This window comes from Gobio gobio (assembly GCF_949357685.1).
Source record: "Gobio gobio genome assembly, chromosome: 19".
In the NCBI taxonomy this organism is placed as follows: Eukaryota; Metazoa; Chordata; class Actinopteri; order Cypriniformes; family Gobionidae; genus Gobio; species Gobio gobio.
In genome coordinates this window covers 23,711,073-23,729,647 of record NC_137112.1, presented here as the reverse complement: position 1 = coordinate 23,729,647, position 18,575 = coordinate 23,711,073, and the positions used below count along the sequence as shown (strand labels likewise).

At 38.9% G+C, this 18,575-nt stretch overlaps 1 protein-coding gene across 1 annotated transcript; it reads right to left on the bottom strand.

The window, feature by feature from the left end:
- Positions 1 to 6,559: 6,559 nt before the first annotated feature.
- On the bottom strand, positions 6,560 to 18,355 carry LOC307143612 (interleukin-6 receptor subunit beta-like; the record flags this gene model as incomplete). Its single annotated transcript, XM_079845339.1, has 12 exons — positions 18,235 to 18,355; positions 17,579 to 17,751; positions 17,165 to 17,301; positions 17,050 to 17,083; positions 15,497 to 15,637; positions 15,302 to 15,378; positions 14,981 to 15,200; positions 14,657 to 14,791; positions 14,459 to 14,557; positions 12,228 to 12,371; positions 11,933 to 12,082; positions 6,560 to 6,648 (listed from the first exon to the last, which is right to left on the bottom strand). Exons 2-12 carry the CDS (start codon positions 17,724 to 17,726, stop codon positions 6,560 to 6,562), a joined length of 1,374 nt encoding a protein of 457 aa, XP_079701465.1. The 5' UTR covers positions 17,727 to 17,751; positions 18,235 to 18,355.
- Positions 18,356 to 18,575: the final 220 nt, after the last annotated feature.

Genomic DNA, 18,575 nt, shown 5'->3' with positions numbered 1-18,575 from the left:
TTACGGTAGGCTACAGCATAACATACACTACATCCTCACACACGAAACCAAACAAGCACATTTGACGGCGATACTTCTGTTTTACGAAAAAAACATTTTGTAAAAAAAAGTTAAAATTACTAGAATACATTAGTAGCATTATGAGAATAGCATTGTACTATTTTGAGAATAAAGTGAAAATAATGACAATAAAGTCGTAGCAATACGAGTGTTAGGAAACACAGGAGTGAGAAACAATAACAAACGTTTATTTAAACAGGTATATGGCAAGGTAAGTATATTGCAGGTAGACAACCCAAGCACAATAAAGACAAAAAAGGGTGGTTTGTTACTACCAACCTGGACAGTATCAAAGACTTACTACCTGTGTTTATCATTACTGCAGTAATATTAAAGCATATATTGACAACTAAAATCAAATTTAAGGAAATGAGGAGAGAGGGCTGGTACTGTGTACTAGAGAGAGAGAGATAGAGAGAGATGGCTTTAGTTTTTTTTTTATTATAACAAGTATAGAAAGTATAAAATATAGAAAGTATATATAGTATGTAAATTTAGATATAGAAATTTAGAAACAATACTAGATGAATTTTACAATTAAATATAATTATATAAAAAAGATTTTTAAAACAAATATTTGTTAATCACCTGTACAGGGTATCTTAAGGGGTTTTAAAAATCTATTTTAAGGCTTTTAAGACCAGCACAAATAAATGTAATACAGTATTGTGAGGAGATCAGTGTTTAGAGTAACATCTTAAAATGACTGTAAAATGACGATTTACTTTACAGTTCATATAGCACAAGTTTACAGTTCTTAGGGTAAACAGAACAGAACCAACATAATGAATTGCAGATATAATTAATGTCTATATTTAATGTACAACATAATTTGGGAATTTTGTCTGATTTAAGGGGAATCAGAATGCCAAATCCTGACTGGACTAGAGGAGAAGCTGGGGATGGAGGAGGGTAATTAGCGCCGGAGAAATGCGATAGCTGCTGATAGTACCGAATGAGCTGTGATATGTATCCTGTGATAGACGTCGTATTCCAATAGGTAGACGTGATCAGCTGACAGTCAGCTGATGCGAGTTTGACTGACGTGGCCTGCCAGAACTAACGCTACGCTTGATTTTTAAGAGAAGGTACAAGTCAAAATTAAAGCTGCGAGCAGCGATGACGGGCCCAAGCCGGTGGCACCGCCACGCCGGTGGCATCAGCTTAACTGTGCACGGCAGGCAATATGCATTTAAACAGGAGAATATTTTAGAATCGCTCGAATATGCCACATTTACCGCAGCAACTGGTGCCACTATCACCACAAGCCACACCCATGATGTAATTTAAATCTAGATTCATTTTAATGTCATAGGATAAAATAAATAAAAGTTATATTTTCCTGCTCAAAATTTTGTAAGTCCAGAAGGCCAGTATTTAATTCAAGGTGTTTGTAGTTCTTTTTTACTTATTCACACTAAAGTGATAGTTTTTTGTAATAGTCTATGATACGAAAGGGGTAAATTATCATTCCGAGAGAGAAAGGCACACACACAAACTCACAGGGTGAGAGAGACACCCCCCCCCCCCCCCCCCCCACACACACACACACACACACACACACACACACACACACACCCAGGGTGAGCCTGAGAGTGAGGGGGGAGGGGAAGGACTGAGAGAGATGCACTCTGCACATTGAACAAGGTTCACAAGATTTTAACAACAAAAAGAAATAAAATCTAAATGGTGGGAGAAAGTTTTTTTTATTTCACTCTCTGAAAAAAATATGTTGAATATATTTGAAATCAATATGTGTGGTCCAATATAAAAAATAAATAGAAAGTCACACACACACACACACACACACACACACACACACACACACACACACACACACACACACACACACACACACACACACACACACACACACACACACACACAATGATAGAGGGAGAGTGAGGGGGGAGGGGAAGGACTGAGAGAAAGGCACACACACATACTCACAGGGTGAGAGAGAGACCCCCCCCCTCCACACACACACACACACACACACACACACACACACACACACACACACACACACACACACACACACACACACACACACACACACACACACACACACACACACACACACACACACAGAGAGAGTGATAGAGAGGGGGAAGGGGAAAGACAGGCAGAGGGCATTCCATAGACTTAATGGTTTTAATACTGTACAAACTGTAAATTCTATCCCCCTACACTACCCCTAAGCCTACATATCGCGCACACACACACACACACACACACACACACACACACACACACACACACACACACACACACACACACACACAACCCCTAAACCTACCATCACAGAAAATATTCTGCATTTTTACATTTTTATTAAAACATTGTTTAGTATGCTTTTAAAGCTATTTTGATTTACGGGGACACATGAAATGTCTTCACAAACCATGATTATGTTGTAATAAACACCCCTCCAACACACCCATTTCTGAGGCTTTGCCCATTTCCACTGACTGACATCTCTGATGTGTGTGTTGAGTTTCAAGCAATTTCAAGCATGCTAAGAGCCTCAAAAACAGCCAAAAGATGATTAAACTTTGACACACTGCCATGGCAACAGTATGTAAAATATCAGGAACCCTTTCGTATGTCTACATCTGCCATGTTTTGTCATTATACTGATGAAGTTTGAAGTAAATCGGGTGAAAACAAGACAGTGATTTAGCATTTTTGAAAGTGACACACTTCCTGCTGCCAGTTGGTGGACACACAAACACACACACACACACACACACACACACACACACACACACACACACGTTTGTTTTTGTGAAATGTGAGGACATTCCATAGGCGTAATGGTTTTTATACCGTACAAACCGTATTTTCTATCCCCTTACACTGCCCCTAAACCTACCCATCACACACACACACACACACACACACACACACACACACACACACACACACACACACACACACACACACACACACACACACACACACACACACACACACACACACACACACACACACACACACACACACACACACACACACACACACACACACACACACAACCCCTAAACCTACCATCACAGAAAATATTCTGCATTTTTACATTTTTATTAAAACATTGTTTAGTATGCTTTTAAAGCTATTTTGATTTACGGGGACACATGAAATGTCTTCACAAACCATGATTATGTTGTAATAAACACCCCTCCAACACACCCATTTCTGAGGCTTTGCCCATTTCCACTGACTGACATCTCTGATGTGTGTGTTGAGTTTCAAGCAATTTCAAGCATGCTAAGAGCCTCAAAAACAGCCAAAAGATGATTAAACTTTGACACACTGCCATGGCAACAGTATGTAAAATATCAGGAATCCATTCGTATGTCTACATCTGCCATGTTTTGTCATTATACTGATGAAGTTTGAAGTAAATCGGGTGAAAACAAGACAGTGATTTAGCATTTTTGAAAGTGACACACTTCCTGCTGCCAGTTGGTGGACACACACACACACACACACACACACACACACACACACACACACACACACACACACACACACACACACACACACACACACACACACACACACACACACACACACACACACACACGTTTGTTTTTGTGAAATGTGAGGACATTCCATAGGCGTAATGGTTTTTATACCGTACAAACCGTATTTTCTATCCTTACACTGCCCCTGTCCCTAAACCTAACCCTCACAGGAGACTGTGCAGTTCACTTTCTGTGAAAAAAACCTTGTTCTGTGTGATTTATAAGCATTTTGAAAAGTGAGGACATGGGGAACGTCCTCATATTTCACCCTCTTTTTGTAATATGTCATACCCATGTCATTATACACATTTGTGTCCTGATATTTCACAAAAACATGCCCACACACACACACACACACACACACACACACACACACACACACACACACACACACACACACACACACACACACACACACACACACACAGACACACAGACACACAAACCCCTTAAAGCTATTTCATTTATGGGACACAGGAAATATTCTCATAAACCATGTTTTCATTGTAATTTGTAGTATATTTTTAAAGCTACTTGGTTACATTTTAATAATACATTATTTAGTATGTTTTTAAAGATATTTTTATTATGTGGACACATGAAATGTCCTCATTAACCACTACGTTGTAATAACAGTGTAATACCCATGTCATTATACAAATTTGTGTCCCTAATAAATCACATAAACAAGCACACACACACACACACACACACACACACACACACACACACACATACACACACACACACGGAGAGAGAGTTTCAAAAATAACAACACTGCTACCTTTTAGTGAGGGGAGGGCAGACAGAGAGTAAATATTCAGAAGAAATATATTAAATAAAATAAATATATTGATCTGAAAAATAGTATGATTATTTTAAAGCTATTTGGTTACATTTGAATAAAACATTGTTTTAGTATGTTTTTAAACACACACACATACACGTTGTAATACCAGTGTAATACCCATGTCATACAAATTTGTGTCCTCATAAATCACAAACAAGAGAGAGAGAGAGAGAGAGAGAGAGAGAGAGAAACAAGTTTTTTTTTTATCCTGCTTCAAAACTAACACAATGCTGCCATCTTGTGTTCATTGAGGGGAGAGCAGCAGACACAGAGAATTTCTGTTCCCCTTTTTTGTCCTTATTTAATCCCTTGCCATGGAAACACCGTTTGAGATATCCAATATCCGTTCACATTTTAGCATCTTCAGTATCTTTGTTTCATGTTGACCGAGTTTGGTGGAGATTGAATAAAACGCCTACGAGGAGAACGTAAAAACTCAGACCCCGATTTAACCAAAAATTTACCTTCAAACCAAAATATCTGACTTCCTGTTGGTCGGAGCTAATGACTGTAAATTAGAAAGTTGTCCGGCTCGATGAGGTCAATATATATACTGAGTTTGGTGATTGTAGATGAAACGAAGCCCTTCACTTTTGTCAAAAGGTGGCGCTAGAGAGCCCCTCATCCCCGCCCGTTTCTGAGGCTTTGCCCATGTGTACTGACTGACATCTCTGATGTGTGTGTTGAGTTTCAAGCAGTTTCAAGCAATTTCAAGCATGCTAAGAGCCTCAGAAAAGCCAAAAGACTATTAAACTTTGACACGTTGCCATGGCAACAGTATTTGAAATTTCAGGAATCCATTTCATACGTCTCTATCTGTCATGTTTTCACATTATACTGATGAAGTTTGAAATAAATCTGGTGAAAATAAGATGGTGATTCAAAGCATTTTTGAAAGTGACACACTTCCTGCTGCCAGTTGGTGGCGCTATAACTTTGACTCACAAAAGTCATATCCATGTGATCGGCTTCTTATAACAAACACACAGCTGAAGTTTCATCCAAACCAGTCAATGTTTGCACAAGTTATAACACACTTCCTGTTTCCCTTTTCTCGCCATAAATTCGTTGCATCGCCACGGCCAGACTTTTCGAGATATCAAAAATCCGCTCGCAATTTAGCATCCTGAATATGTTCACTTGATGCTGACCGAGTTTGGCAATGATCGAAACAATGGCCTCGGAGGAGTATATTAAATTCCAGAGCATGCGTTTTCCGAACAACCCATAATAGCTCACTTCCTGTTGGGCTGACACATAACTATGAGCACGAAAGTTGTTCGGCCCGATGAGATCTAAATGTGTACCAAGTTTCATACATGTACGTGCAAGTGTGTTTGATATATGGACCAAGTTTTCAGACCCCACTTAAGGGGGCGCTGTCGAGCCCCCCTGCCACGCCCGGGTACCAGCTTCAGCCCGGCTCTGATGGCCGCGCATTCCGACGCCCGTGCGAAGTTTCAAGAGTTTTCGAGCATGTTAAGTGCCCCAAAAGTACCCGAGAAGTCGAAAAAAACAAACAAAAAAAAAAAAACAAAGAATAATCTGAGGAAGAACAATAGGGCTCTGCGCCCTTTCAGGGCTTGGGCCCTAATTAGAAACTATTATACATTTTCATTTAAAATATTTCTATATATAATTCAAGATACATTATCATTCTACATTTTTTGAAAGCACATTAGCTTTGTTATCCGCTACAACACTGCTTGTAAGCCTTGTAAAAATATTAGAGTCGATCTTCCCATTGGTCTGAACAAAAACGTCAGAGGCGCTGAATGAAAATGCTAATTCAATCTCTGGCAGTAGATGGCTCTTGTCGAACAGCAGAAATGTACCGGTTTCTCTGGTTACCTCTGTAAACAAAGTGGCGAGATTAAAGTTGTACAATTTTGAGAATAAAGTCAAAATTACAAGAATAGTGTCATAACAATATATGATTCAAGTTCAATGTGATAAAAAAAGTAAAGGTTCAATGTGATTAAAAAAAAAAGTAAATAAGTTTTAAAGTGTTCCCGAAACCATTTCTAGCTCTATGCTCTGCCAATCAAGCTACAGGTTATGTGCAATATAATATAATAACATATCTTGGTCAGCATCAGTCAGTTCATCTGTGATAATCTCACCTCCTGACAGCTACAGAGAAGATTATAGTACACAAGAGGGCAACCACACAGACGCTCAGGACAGTCCGGCCCTGCCATGATAAGCCTGAATGAAAGGGTAGAACACATTTGCTGTTGGCAGGCTAGGTACAGTTGTGGTCAGAATTATTGGCACCCCTGGAAAATTTGATCAAAGATGGCAAAATAAATATGCATCGTTTGTCCTTTTTATCTTTTATTTAAAAAAATTAATAAAAATTGAACCTTTCATTAAAAGAAGAATTGAAAAGTAAGGGAGTAAATCACATTATGAAATATATTCTTCTCTCCAAAACATGTTGGCCATAATTATTGGCACCCTTTTATTGAATACTTTTTGCAACCTCCTTTTGCCAAGATAACAGCCACAGGCGGACAGTAGATAAGTATTTTTACTTTCTACTCAAGGACATTTTTCAAGTATATATTTTGTCAGTGTTTTTCTTGGGAAAACTTTTACTTCACTACATTCCAAAGCATAATTTATATGTGTATATATAAACATATATAATATATATGTCATACTTTTTACTGCACTACATTTCATAAATAAACATTGTTTTTTTACCTTTAATACTTAATTACTTTAAAAATATAGTACTTTCTTACTTGTCCTCAAGTACAATTTTAATTACTTTTACTTGAGTAAAAGTATACAATACTAAATGTTTTCAATATGAAACGTAGTGCAGTAAAAAAGTATAATATGTTTTGGAATGTTGTGAGGTAAACGGTTTCCAAAGAAGAACACTAATAAAGTACATATACTTGAAAAATAAAATTACTTGGAAAGAAAAAATACTTGTGTTACCGGTTATGTACTGCTCTGAGACAGAAGTTGAGGATACAAAAGCAGTTTTATTTTAAAGGGTAATTGTAACGTTGTAGGTTCAGGGAAGAAGGAGGCGGGAACCGACGAACAATAAACAACAAACTTTAATCAATTAAATAAACAAAGTGAAAGTAAAAGCGGCAGCCCCTCACGGACGACTGCCGCGCACATACATAAACAAAACGTAAACAAAACACAAATTAAAGTCCAGGCCTGGGGCCCGTTCTTCGTACATCGCTAACTCAGTTAGCTGGATTTGATTGTTGACGATTTGACATGATCTCGGATTGTTTGGTTCTTCGAAGCTCATCCTGGACTTGCTGTCATAGTAACAGGTCCTTAAGCTTAAAGGGTTAGTTCACCCAAAAATGAAAATTCTGTCATTAATTACTCACCCTCATGTCGTTGGACACCCGTAAGACCTCCGTTCATATTCGGAACACAAATGAAGATATTTTAGTTGAAAGCTGATGGCTGAGAAAGGCTTCACACAGGCCTCCATTGGCATTCAGTACATTGACACTTCCAAGATCCATGAAAGGCACTTAAAACGTCGTTACAAAGTCTATCTCACCACAGTGGCTCTACAATAATCATACAATGCGACGACAATAGTTTTTGTGCGCAAAAAAAAATCAAAATAACACCTTTATCCAACTTGTTCTCAACTTCCGTGTGTGCCTCCACGACGCATGCGCGAGAATATGACGTAGCGCCGGTGTTCGGGAATCGATGAAATACACACTTAAGCCCCATTTTGAGCACTACGCCGAGACCTAAAGCACGATCAATGTAGAATCCAACAGCTTAGACACGCGCGTCTTCCTCTGCTCGTAAACAAATCGCTTCTGGGTCATATGTCCGAACGCCGGATCTGCGTCATATTCTCGCGCATGCGTCGTGGAGGCACACACGGAAGTCGAGAACAAGTTGGATAAAGGTGTTATTTTGATTTTTTTTTGCGCACAAAAACTATTGTCGTCGCATTGTATGATTATTGTAGAGCCACTGTGGTGAGATAGACTTTGTAACGACGTTTTAAGTGCCTTTCATGGATCTTGGAAGTGTCAATGTACTGAATGCCAATGGAGGCCTGTGTGAAGCCTTTCTCAGCCATCAGCTTTCAACTAAAATATCTTCATTTGTGTTCCGAATATGAACGGAGGTCTTACGGGTGTCCAACGACATGAGGGTGAGTAATTAATGACAGAATTTTCATTTTTGGGTGAACTAACCCTTTAAACCTGCTCATGAGCAGGCTTATTTCATGTAAACAGGATTAGATTGCATCTTGAGGTGATACTTAAAATCTGTCCCAGCCACTGCTACTTTATTACAAGAGTTCATTACTGAACCAGGGGCAATAATAATAATTTTAAATAACAATAATAATAATATAAAAATGTTATATTGTATATGTATATGAGAATGTATAATACTATAGACTTGATTGAGCGATTTATTTGTGATGGAATAATTACTTTATATAATTTTATTTTTATTGGTTTACACACATGTTGTACAGTTAATCTGAGCCGTGCATTAAGTGATCACGGATATTATGGGAGTGGCTTGATGCAGCGCAAGAGAGGATAATTTGATCTTGACCCATAAGAAACTTGAATACTGTCACGTTACAAATCTGCTTCAAATTGAATAAAAAATTAAATTACAACATTGAAATAAAAATGTAAAGGGTGTACAAATACTGTATAAAATCGTGAATATAAATAATTGGTAATCATGTAAAAAAAAAAAAAAACATTTATCATTTATCTATTATAACTTTTATGTTGGTTTGGTCGTTTGGCTGTTTCCTTATAAAGGTTCAGAAATTCGTGGGTTTTTTTTTGGTGTAATTTGTCAAGTTTTTTGCCAGGTGGCTTTTTAATTATATGATGTCATTACGTTGCTGTCTTGACGCCAGCCAATCGCTGCATTGCTGATCGTGGTTTCGAGTATCGATGCATCTGCCCTCTTCAGGGGAAAAAAGAACGCTCAGTAATCTTAGATCATTTAATCCAGATATTTTAATCCAATCCACAAATTCGTTTGAAGAACCAAATTAGCCAGAGATCAGTTATCACGATTAAAAGATCTGGGATCTGTCAAATAATCTCAGATGTAATAAGCAACGTATGAAGAACGGGCCCCAGGTCTTCTCTCGTCCTTCACTGTCGTCGCTCCTCCTTTATACTCCCGTCACTCCTCCATGAGACACGAGGCCGACGGCACGCAGCTGGCGATCATCATCACTAATGACCGCGGTCTCGTCCCGTTCTCACGGTCCCTCAGCCTCGCTGCTCACCACAGTAATCCACACCCGTAGTCAAAAAAACTGTCAAAAGGTCATAACAGGTAATCAGTCCAATCAGGCAAACAAGACGGGTAATCCACGGAACAGGCAAGAAGTCCAAAACCAAGAGACAAGAGGCCAGGGAAAACGCTCAGAAATGCAGTGTGAACAAAACAAGACTTCGGAATGAATGACAGACATGACCAGGCTTATAAAGTGTGAGCTAACAAGGTAATGGGGTGCAGGTGGATGTAATTAGGAAGGAAGTCCGTGTAGTGAGTGATGCGGGAAATGTAGTGCTTAGATGAAGTGACAGTCCGGGATGGAGTGCCCTCTGGTGGAAACCACGGGCAGTCTCATTTGTGATTGCGACATAGCCCCCCCTCGAAGGAGCGGCTTCCAGACGGTCCTAACGTGTCCAGGAGGGAGGGGGAGCGGAAACGGGACCGGGGGTGGGACAGAGGGCCAGGCCCGTGGGGCAGAAGAGGGCCTGGAGATTTAGGCACAGCAGGCAGCCAAGGCGTAACAGGCCGGGTCGATGACCAGGGTGGCGCAGGCTGGACAGATGACCAGGGAGGAGCAGGGCAGGCAGATGACCAGGATAGAAAGGCTGTCCTCCATGGCAGAGCAGATGACCACCTCAGCAGTGCAGACGTTCTTGAAGACCCCCACGGCGGAGCAGACAACCACCACAGTAGCGCAGACGGTCTTGAAGAGGAAGGCACTCTTAACCACGGGCACTCTCATTTGTGATCGTGACATTACCTCTGATAACAGCTCAGAGTCTTCTTCTATAATGCCTGATGAGTTTGGAGAACACCTGACAAGAGATCAGAGACAATTCCTTCATACAGAATCTCTCCAGATCCTTCAGATTCCCAGCTCTTCTCTTCAGTTCAGCTCACTCATTCTCTATAGGGTTCAGGTCAGGGAACTGGGATGTCATGGCAGAAGCTTCATTTTGTGCTCAGTGACACATTTGTGTGTTGATTTTGATCATTGTCCTGATGGAAGATCCAACCATGGCCCATTATAGCAGAGGCTATCAGGTTTAGATTTTTTTATCTGTTGGTATTTGCTAGAATTCATGATACCATGTATCTGAACAAAATGTCCAGGACCTCCAGCAAAAAAAATTGGCCCACAGCATTAAAGATCCAGCAGTTTATTTAACCGTGGCATGGGGTACTTTTTTATACTGGTTTGCTGCCAAAAAGCTCTTTTTATAGTTTCATCTGTCCACAGAACCAGGCCCCTTTTGAAGTTCCAGTCGTGTCTTACAACTGAAGTTTGTTTTTGGATAAGCAAGAAGGATTTTTCTGGAAACCCTCCTAAACAACATGTGGTGATGAAGGGGTTGTTTTATTTATTTTTATTTTTTAGGGTTTCTGACCCCAAAGACTCAACTAATCTCTGCAATTCTCCATCTGTGATCCTTGGAGAGTCTTTGGCCACTTAAACTCTCCTCCTCGCCTTGCATTAAGACAATGACACACATCCTCTTCCAGGCAGATTCGTAACATCTTTAGTTGATTGGAACTTCTTAATTATACACTTTGTAGATTAACGTTGGTGGACTTGAACTTGAAAAACGGTTTGTACTGACGTCTTTCCGCGGTTGAAACAACATTCCTTCCGAAGTACATTCATGTTTAAATTAACTAGACGGAAAAGATGATCGGTTCACGAGCAGCTTTAACTGAGGCGCATTAAAAGAGTCACAAAACGGTATTTATTGTTTACATTTATTTAAAAATAGATTTTAGAGTTGAGTCTTTGTTTCATATTAAAAGTAACCTGCTCTGTCTTGTCTGTCAGTGCTTTGTCAGTATCCTCTTTGCTCTGCAATGTGTTTTTCACTGCGTGAGAACGTGTGTGGTGTGAGAGCGCAGCTTGTTGGACATAGCAACAGTAACTAAAGGGGGCGGGTCTTTGCGAACGGTCAATTGTGGCCAACGTGTTTTGGAGAAAAACATTTATTTCATAATGTGATTTTCCTCAGAATTTCCATTCTTTTTTATTTTTCGAGGTTTGATTTTTGTAAATTTTTTGAATGATAGATCAAAAGGTAAACAATACAGATTTATTTTTACATATTTACCAGGGGTGCCAATAATTCTGACCACAACTGTATATTCTCACACCTCATTGTGTTTATAATAATACATTTCAGTTCTGCATATTCATTTCTCATTCTGAAATGACTGTTTAATGTTTTAGTACCCATTTCTTTTGAGGGTGTTTCAAAGTTCACCGTTGAGTTCGGCCCTTTACCAGCTATTGTTTCTCCGGCTATAGAAACGGTGTAAGAGACCCCTGGGTGGAGGTTCTTGATCGGGAAGCTGGTTTCATTTGCTTGGACATGATGGAGTGCTGAAGCAAGAGGAACAGTATTGCAAACAATGTGTTTATAATGGATTATTTTGTTGGTTATATAAGTAAAACATGTTTATCTACAGTTGTGACAAAGGTTTCATAGCAAATAGATGATCAGTAAATCTACAAACTTTCTCCTTACTAGTTATTCCCTGTCCTGAAATCCAAATGAGATAATGCAGTAGAAATCCTCGCTGCTCCGCCACGGGAATGGAAAGCCAACTCACCACAGCCGATTCATGTGTCACATAAGAACTATGCACATTCCCCGGACCTTTAATAGGTGCTGAAACAAATGCAAACATTCCATTGGGAAAGTGAGTTATATCTTATATTGTGATCTTCGTGGGATGCATGCATGACATATCAATACTATATCGGTTATTTACGGAGCCCCCATAAAGGGACATGGTGATGGAAAAAAAAATATGAGATGGGAGGAAAAATTATGTCAACGCTTTTGCTTTCTCTCACAAATGTTTTGCGTTCCCAAAAGAAACTTTGCGTTTGCTCATAACAGTTTTGCGTTCCCCCGAGAAACAAAAAAGTTTTACGAGGGAATGCAAAGGTTTTGCAAGCGGATGCAATTTTTTTTGGGGAACTCCAGACTTATTAAAGGGGTGATGAATTGAGAAATCAACTTTCCCTTGAGCTTTTGATATATAAGAGGTCATGGAAAATATAAGAATATCCTGTAAGTTTCAGAGCTGAAAACTTTCATGTTAGTCAAAGAAAAGCTTTTATAGACACCAGACCCTGAAAATGATCTTGTGATTCATCCTTACGTCATCGCGCGACGAAACACCGCCTCTACAGAATAATAAGCATGTGTAATTCAGTAGCCCCGCCCACCGACACATGGAGCTGGTCGGATTGCTAGCCAGCAGCAATAAACATGCCGAGGATATCACGATATTGCGCTATTCCTAGTTATGGAAGAACACAGTCGCTGCATAAGCTTCCTTCGGACCCTAATGTTAGGAATATGTGGTTGAACTTTATTTTTAATGAAGTTCCAGCTCACGTGGGGATTTGCAGACATATTGAGATTGAAACACAATGCTGTTCCATCTATATTGGACCCGACAGGAATGGTGCTGCACACTCATGTGAGTAAAACATGTTTTTTATACGTGATAGTATTGCATTGTTACAGATCATTTGATATGTGTACGATTGTGTATTGATTATGTGTAGAGAGACTTGTTGTAACGTTATGTGTATGTCCACGCGAGTGAGAGTGTGTCCGCGAGTGTGTGTGTGTCTGTCTCCGCGCGAGTGTAAGTGCGAGTGTCTGTGTGTGTCTCCGCGCGCGCGAGTGTGTGTGTGTGTGTCTCCGCGCGCGAGTGTGTGTGTGTGTGTCTCCGCGCGAGTGAGTGTGTGTGTGTGTGTGTGATTTAGTGTTTGTTTGATATTTTGCGAGTTCTCTGAGCATTTCCCCTAGACGATTCCTGGGACAGACGGTAGCTGAAGCTCATTAAATATGCAAATATTATCCAATCCTAGCCGTGGGCGTTTACTTCCAAGTCTTCAGTTCAGCACGCCCATCAAAACCTAGCGTTTCTCAGAGAGCCTCAAAACCAAGGCAGAAAATAGCCTATTACTTATTCATTATGATGTTTTTGAATGTAAAAAACACATTAACGCCATAAGTTGACTTCAGACAACAGTATAAAAAAAATTCAAAAGCCAGTTCATGACCCCTTTAAAATATAATTTTCCACTGTTATCTTATATTTTTTTCATCATCATGTCCCTTTAGGGAAGGGTTTCTCAAATCCGGTCCTAGAGGGCCACTGCCCTGCAGAGTTTAGTTCCAACCAAAACACACCTGAACAAGCTAGTCAGGGTCTTCAGTTATTAGAAAACTGGACGCAAGTTAGTTCGATTGGGGTTTGAGTTCAACTCTGCAGGACATCGGTCCTCCAGGACCAGATTTGAGGAACCCTTTAGAACAGGGGTGACGAACTCCGGTCCTGGAGGGCCACTGTCCTGCAGAGTTCAGCTCCAACCCTGATAAAACTCACCTGCCTGTAGCTTTCTAGTAACCCTTCAGACCATGATTAGCTTGTTCAGGTGTGTTTGATTTGAAGCAAAACTATGCAGGACAGTGGCCCTCCAGGACTGGAGTTCGCCACCCCTGCTTTAGAGGCTCTGTTGTTATTGGCTGATATAAGATATTTTTTTTATATGTAACAAACTGCAACAAACGGTGATGCATTCTGACACCTTTCTATCAGAACCAGCATTAACTTCTTGAGCCAAAAGAGTATGACAATTTAATATCGGCCATTTATTGGTCATAGCATTAAAAGTTATCAGTTTATCGATATCAGACAGAAACTTATCGCTGCATCCCTAGTCGCAACGTACCTCCTTGTTCTGAGTAAAAAGGACACATATCAACAGTTTGAAGACGTTTCTTTCTCATGGTGTGAATAAAGTAATAATGACGTACAAACTTCTTCACTCCTGTAATTAAAACACAAAAACACGAGTTAGCATACGCAGCACATGCTAATATGACACATGAACATAGTGCTCTACATTGGACGAATAACTTATCTCTACCTTTTTCAATGTCCTTGAACGATTCTTTGGCGAACAAGCTGTTTACTGCACTTGTTCGGTTCTCACCGTTTTCCAGCTTGTACCATTCTAAGCAGGTTTGATAAGCCTTAATGTTTTTAGAGGGCTTGTCACAGTCTGAAAATTTAAAAATTGTAACATGATATGAGTAATTTATGACAGAACACTTTAAGACCCCCTCCACCAAAAACCTCACACCTTTCTCTTGCTTCCTGCTGTAAGTGCACACACACAGACATTCATTCACATACAATACATGAAAACCCAAGCTCACACACTCCCAGTTCACACTTGCAGCACACTTACTGCTCAGATGTTTCACAGCGGGAATGATTATCTCCTGTTGACTTGAATTTCCAACCTTGTTCGTTGCAATAATGGAAATCTTGGCCTCTGAATATGTTATTAAGATTTTAAAGGTTCGATTCAAAGTTGACTTTTCCTTTATCTTGGGTTTTTCACATGGCCAAACGATGACATTCAGCTTGTACTCCACACCCCCAACAGACTCTTCAACTGGTGGTTCCTAAAGAAAATGACATTGGACCATCATTCAAATCAAATTTCATTCATCTCACACCAACAAACAGAAACATTTCTCATGTCCTCTGTTCTTCTTATACTTACATCCCAGGTGAGATGAATAAGCCTGGTACCATTCGTCCATTTTTTTTCTTCCCAGCGTACAAGTGGGAGGCGGATTTCTGCATAGAGATGTTACATCTGTTAACCAAATATTTTCAGAAGCTTTTACTTATTAAAAACTTCTTATTTTCACTGTGAAATTGCAGCATTCATTGACAGATACAGCTGAAATCAAACCTAAGGGAACATCCACCACTGGGCTCCAGTCACTCCAGAGAGCATGTAGTGAGTCTTTACATAGATGTGGCTGCAGTTTGGCCTGCCGCCTCAGTTGGATCTGGTAGATGGTCGGTTTCTGTAGATGTAGCTTGTAGGAAACTATAGACATATTCATCTCAGTCAGTTTTTATGTTTTGGGCACAAATCATAAAATCAAAACAAAATCACAAAGGGGTCATACATTCAAAACCAAAAACAATGTATTTAGTATAACTAAAAGTAATTTAGTTTTTCATTTTCATTTTCCAACATCTCTATGAACATTAGAGCCGTTGTTTTCTGCTTTACCTTTAAGAGTCCATGTAATTGACAGATACATCAAATTGTTAAAGACTCAAAGGATCAGAGACTGCATAAAAAAACAGACCTCCACTGGAAGGATTTGCAGAGCAGTAGGTGCTACACAAAGCCATGTTTGATTTAGTATGCACATTTTCTGCATGAATAGAATAACTATGGCTTTGTAATGTCTTGTGTGTTGGTTCTGTTTCATGTTCTTATCTTGTTTTCCTATCAGTCATGTTTCCTGTTTGTCTTGCGATCATTGTCCTCATGTGTTATGTTCTCATTGGTTGTTTTATTCATGTGTTCTCAGTTCAGTTCTGTCATTGGTTCATTGTCCTGATTGTTCACAGGTGTGTCTTGTTTAGTCATTAGTCTTTGTATATTTAAACCCTCATGTTTGCCATGTGTCCTTGTTGAGTATTGTTCCCTGTAACCACTGTTGGTGAGTTCTCTGTCAAGTCTGCTTCAAGTCATGTTAAGTCATCGGCTGTTTTGTATCTGTTCATGTTTTGCTCACTTGGGATTTATAAATAAACTGCACTTGGGTTCACTTCAACTTGCCTCCAGTGGAAGTCCATTACAGGCTTATTACAAACTATATATGCCAAAATGTGTAGTACCGCAATGTATAATCCAGTGTATTCCATAATCGAATGCACTTGACCTTCAGTTGAATAATTAGAAAATAAGCTCTACTAATAAAATGGTGTCTATTAATAGCGAAGCTGTAAGTTTAACGTTACACCTCGCAAATAAGTAATGTTGTGTATCTTTTCAGTTGCAAAACTATTTTACTGATAAAGTCTCAGGGCAGCGCTGACATGTTTCTGTGCATATGTAGGCCTATGTTGCTGTGTGTGTGTGTGTCTGTACTGTATGTGTGTGCATTTGTATGTGAGAGGGCGCTTTTCCATGGATAATTAAGTTTTTTATATCTCTTTGTTTGGTCAAGGCCAAACAATCAGAATCCCAACAGCCCCATTAGCGTTTTAAACTTGAGTTCTGAAAGTGACAGTTTCGGCCACTGAATTATTTTATTTAAAAAGTGAAGCAGAATTTGTGACATGACCCCTTTTAGACCCTTGTTATTTTTTTGAATATTGCACTTCAATATATATCATTAAGTCATTAACTTGTTTTTTATAAATACTACAAATCAATGTATCACTCAAACGACTTTATTTCTGCACATGTATAATTTGTAACAACAGAATAAGGACTCATACCTTGGATAGTGCTGTCTTCAGTTTCAAATATCGCCTACAATTGCAGAACACATGTTAGCAAAATAACAGATTCACTTCAGGATATGAAAATATCAGATTTTCTGAAATGTCTTACATTCTGCCATGCGGAGCCTCTCTCCCTCCATCTAATCTCATATTTAACACCTTTGTTATCCTTTGGTTTGTCCAGTTTGAGAGACAGGACTTCAGCTGACCTTTTCATGCTGCTAATCTGAGGTTTACTGTATTTGACTGTTGACAAGTTAGAGGCGACATGCCATGCAAAATGTTATGCTGGTAATATAATTAATTATTTACAATTAAATGTATAATATATATGTATAATGTAATGTAACTAATTATTAAAATAATGTATTAATTAATTATACATTTCAATTATAATGTAATATAATATATTTACCATATAATAGCCTATACCACATTATTAGAAACATGCAACTTTAAAAATCCCACCATATACACTGTCAGAAAATAGCAGTTTAGAATAGATCTCTTAGACTGTTCTTACCCAAGCATTCAAGGATGACTGAGATTTTACTAGAATTGCAGGTGATATTGCCCACTTGTGTCTGTACCCATATGTCCATCTTTCTTTTTGTGATTAGTTCCTCCAAGGGAATGCATCTCTCTGATTGATTGCCAGTGTTCGCACGCATAATAAAAAATTTATTTTCACTGTCCCTGTACACACCAGGAACTTAGAGTTAGTATTTAGTATAAAATAGCCTAGACACATTATGGCAACTCAATTCAATCTGTTCATCATATAAAGCAATCTCGTGTCTCTTCAGAGTTTTTTTTTATAAAACTTTGATTCATATGAATTCGTTTTATAATCTCTTTATGAACTTTTTGAAGCGTCAAAGTGTAGTTGCATATATAGACTATCAATCGAGGGACAGAAATATCTCAGAATTCATTTAAAATACAGTATCTTTATTTGTTTCAAAGATGAACAAAAGTCTTACAGGTTTGGAACTACCTGAGGGTGAGTACTTGATGGCCAACTAACCTTTAACTTTCAAAAAGAATCCCACTCTAAGAAATATTCACTGGAGTAAAAAGTTAGACAACTAGCCCCGGTCTCCCTTTTGTTTTACAATATGTGGCACCTTCTTACAATGTTTAACTATACAGACAATGAGATTTTTTCATGTTACTCACCATATATAAAGGGTGTGTGTCTGATTCTCCTCAGGGTTTCTCTTATCCCATTCACAAATAAAGTCCTCATCCTCATTAGTTGAATATCTGTAACACTGTGGACTAGTTGTAGGTATACATCCTGCAGCTTTAAGAACATTCACATCATGGAAAAAAATAAATCTGTAAGTTTGACTATTGTAACTCACCTGCTCCCACCAAATAAGTTTCTTAAAGAAGTTTATGCTCCCCAAAGCTGGATTTATTTGATAAAAAATACAGTAAAAACAGTAATATTGGGATTATAATTACAATACTACTACAATTTTAAACCCTTTTTTTTTTCAATTTTAATTTCTATT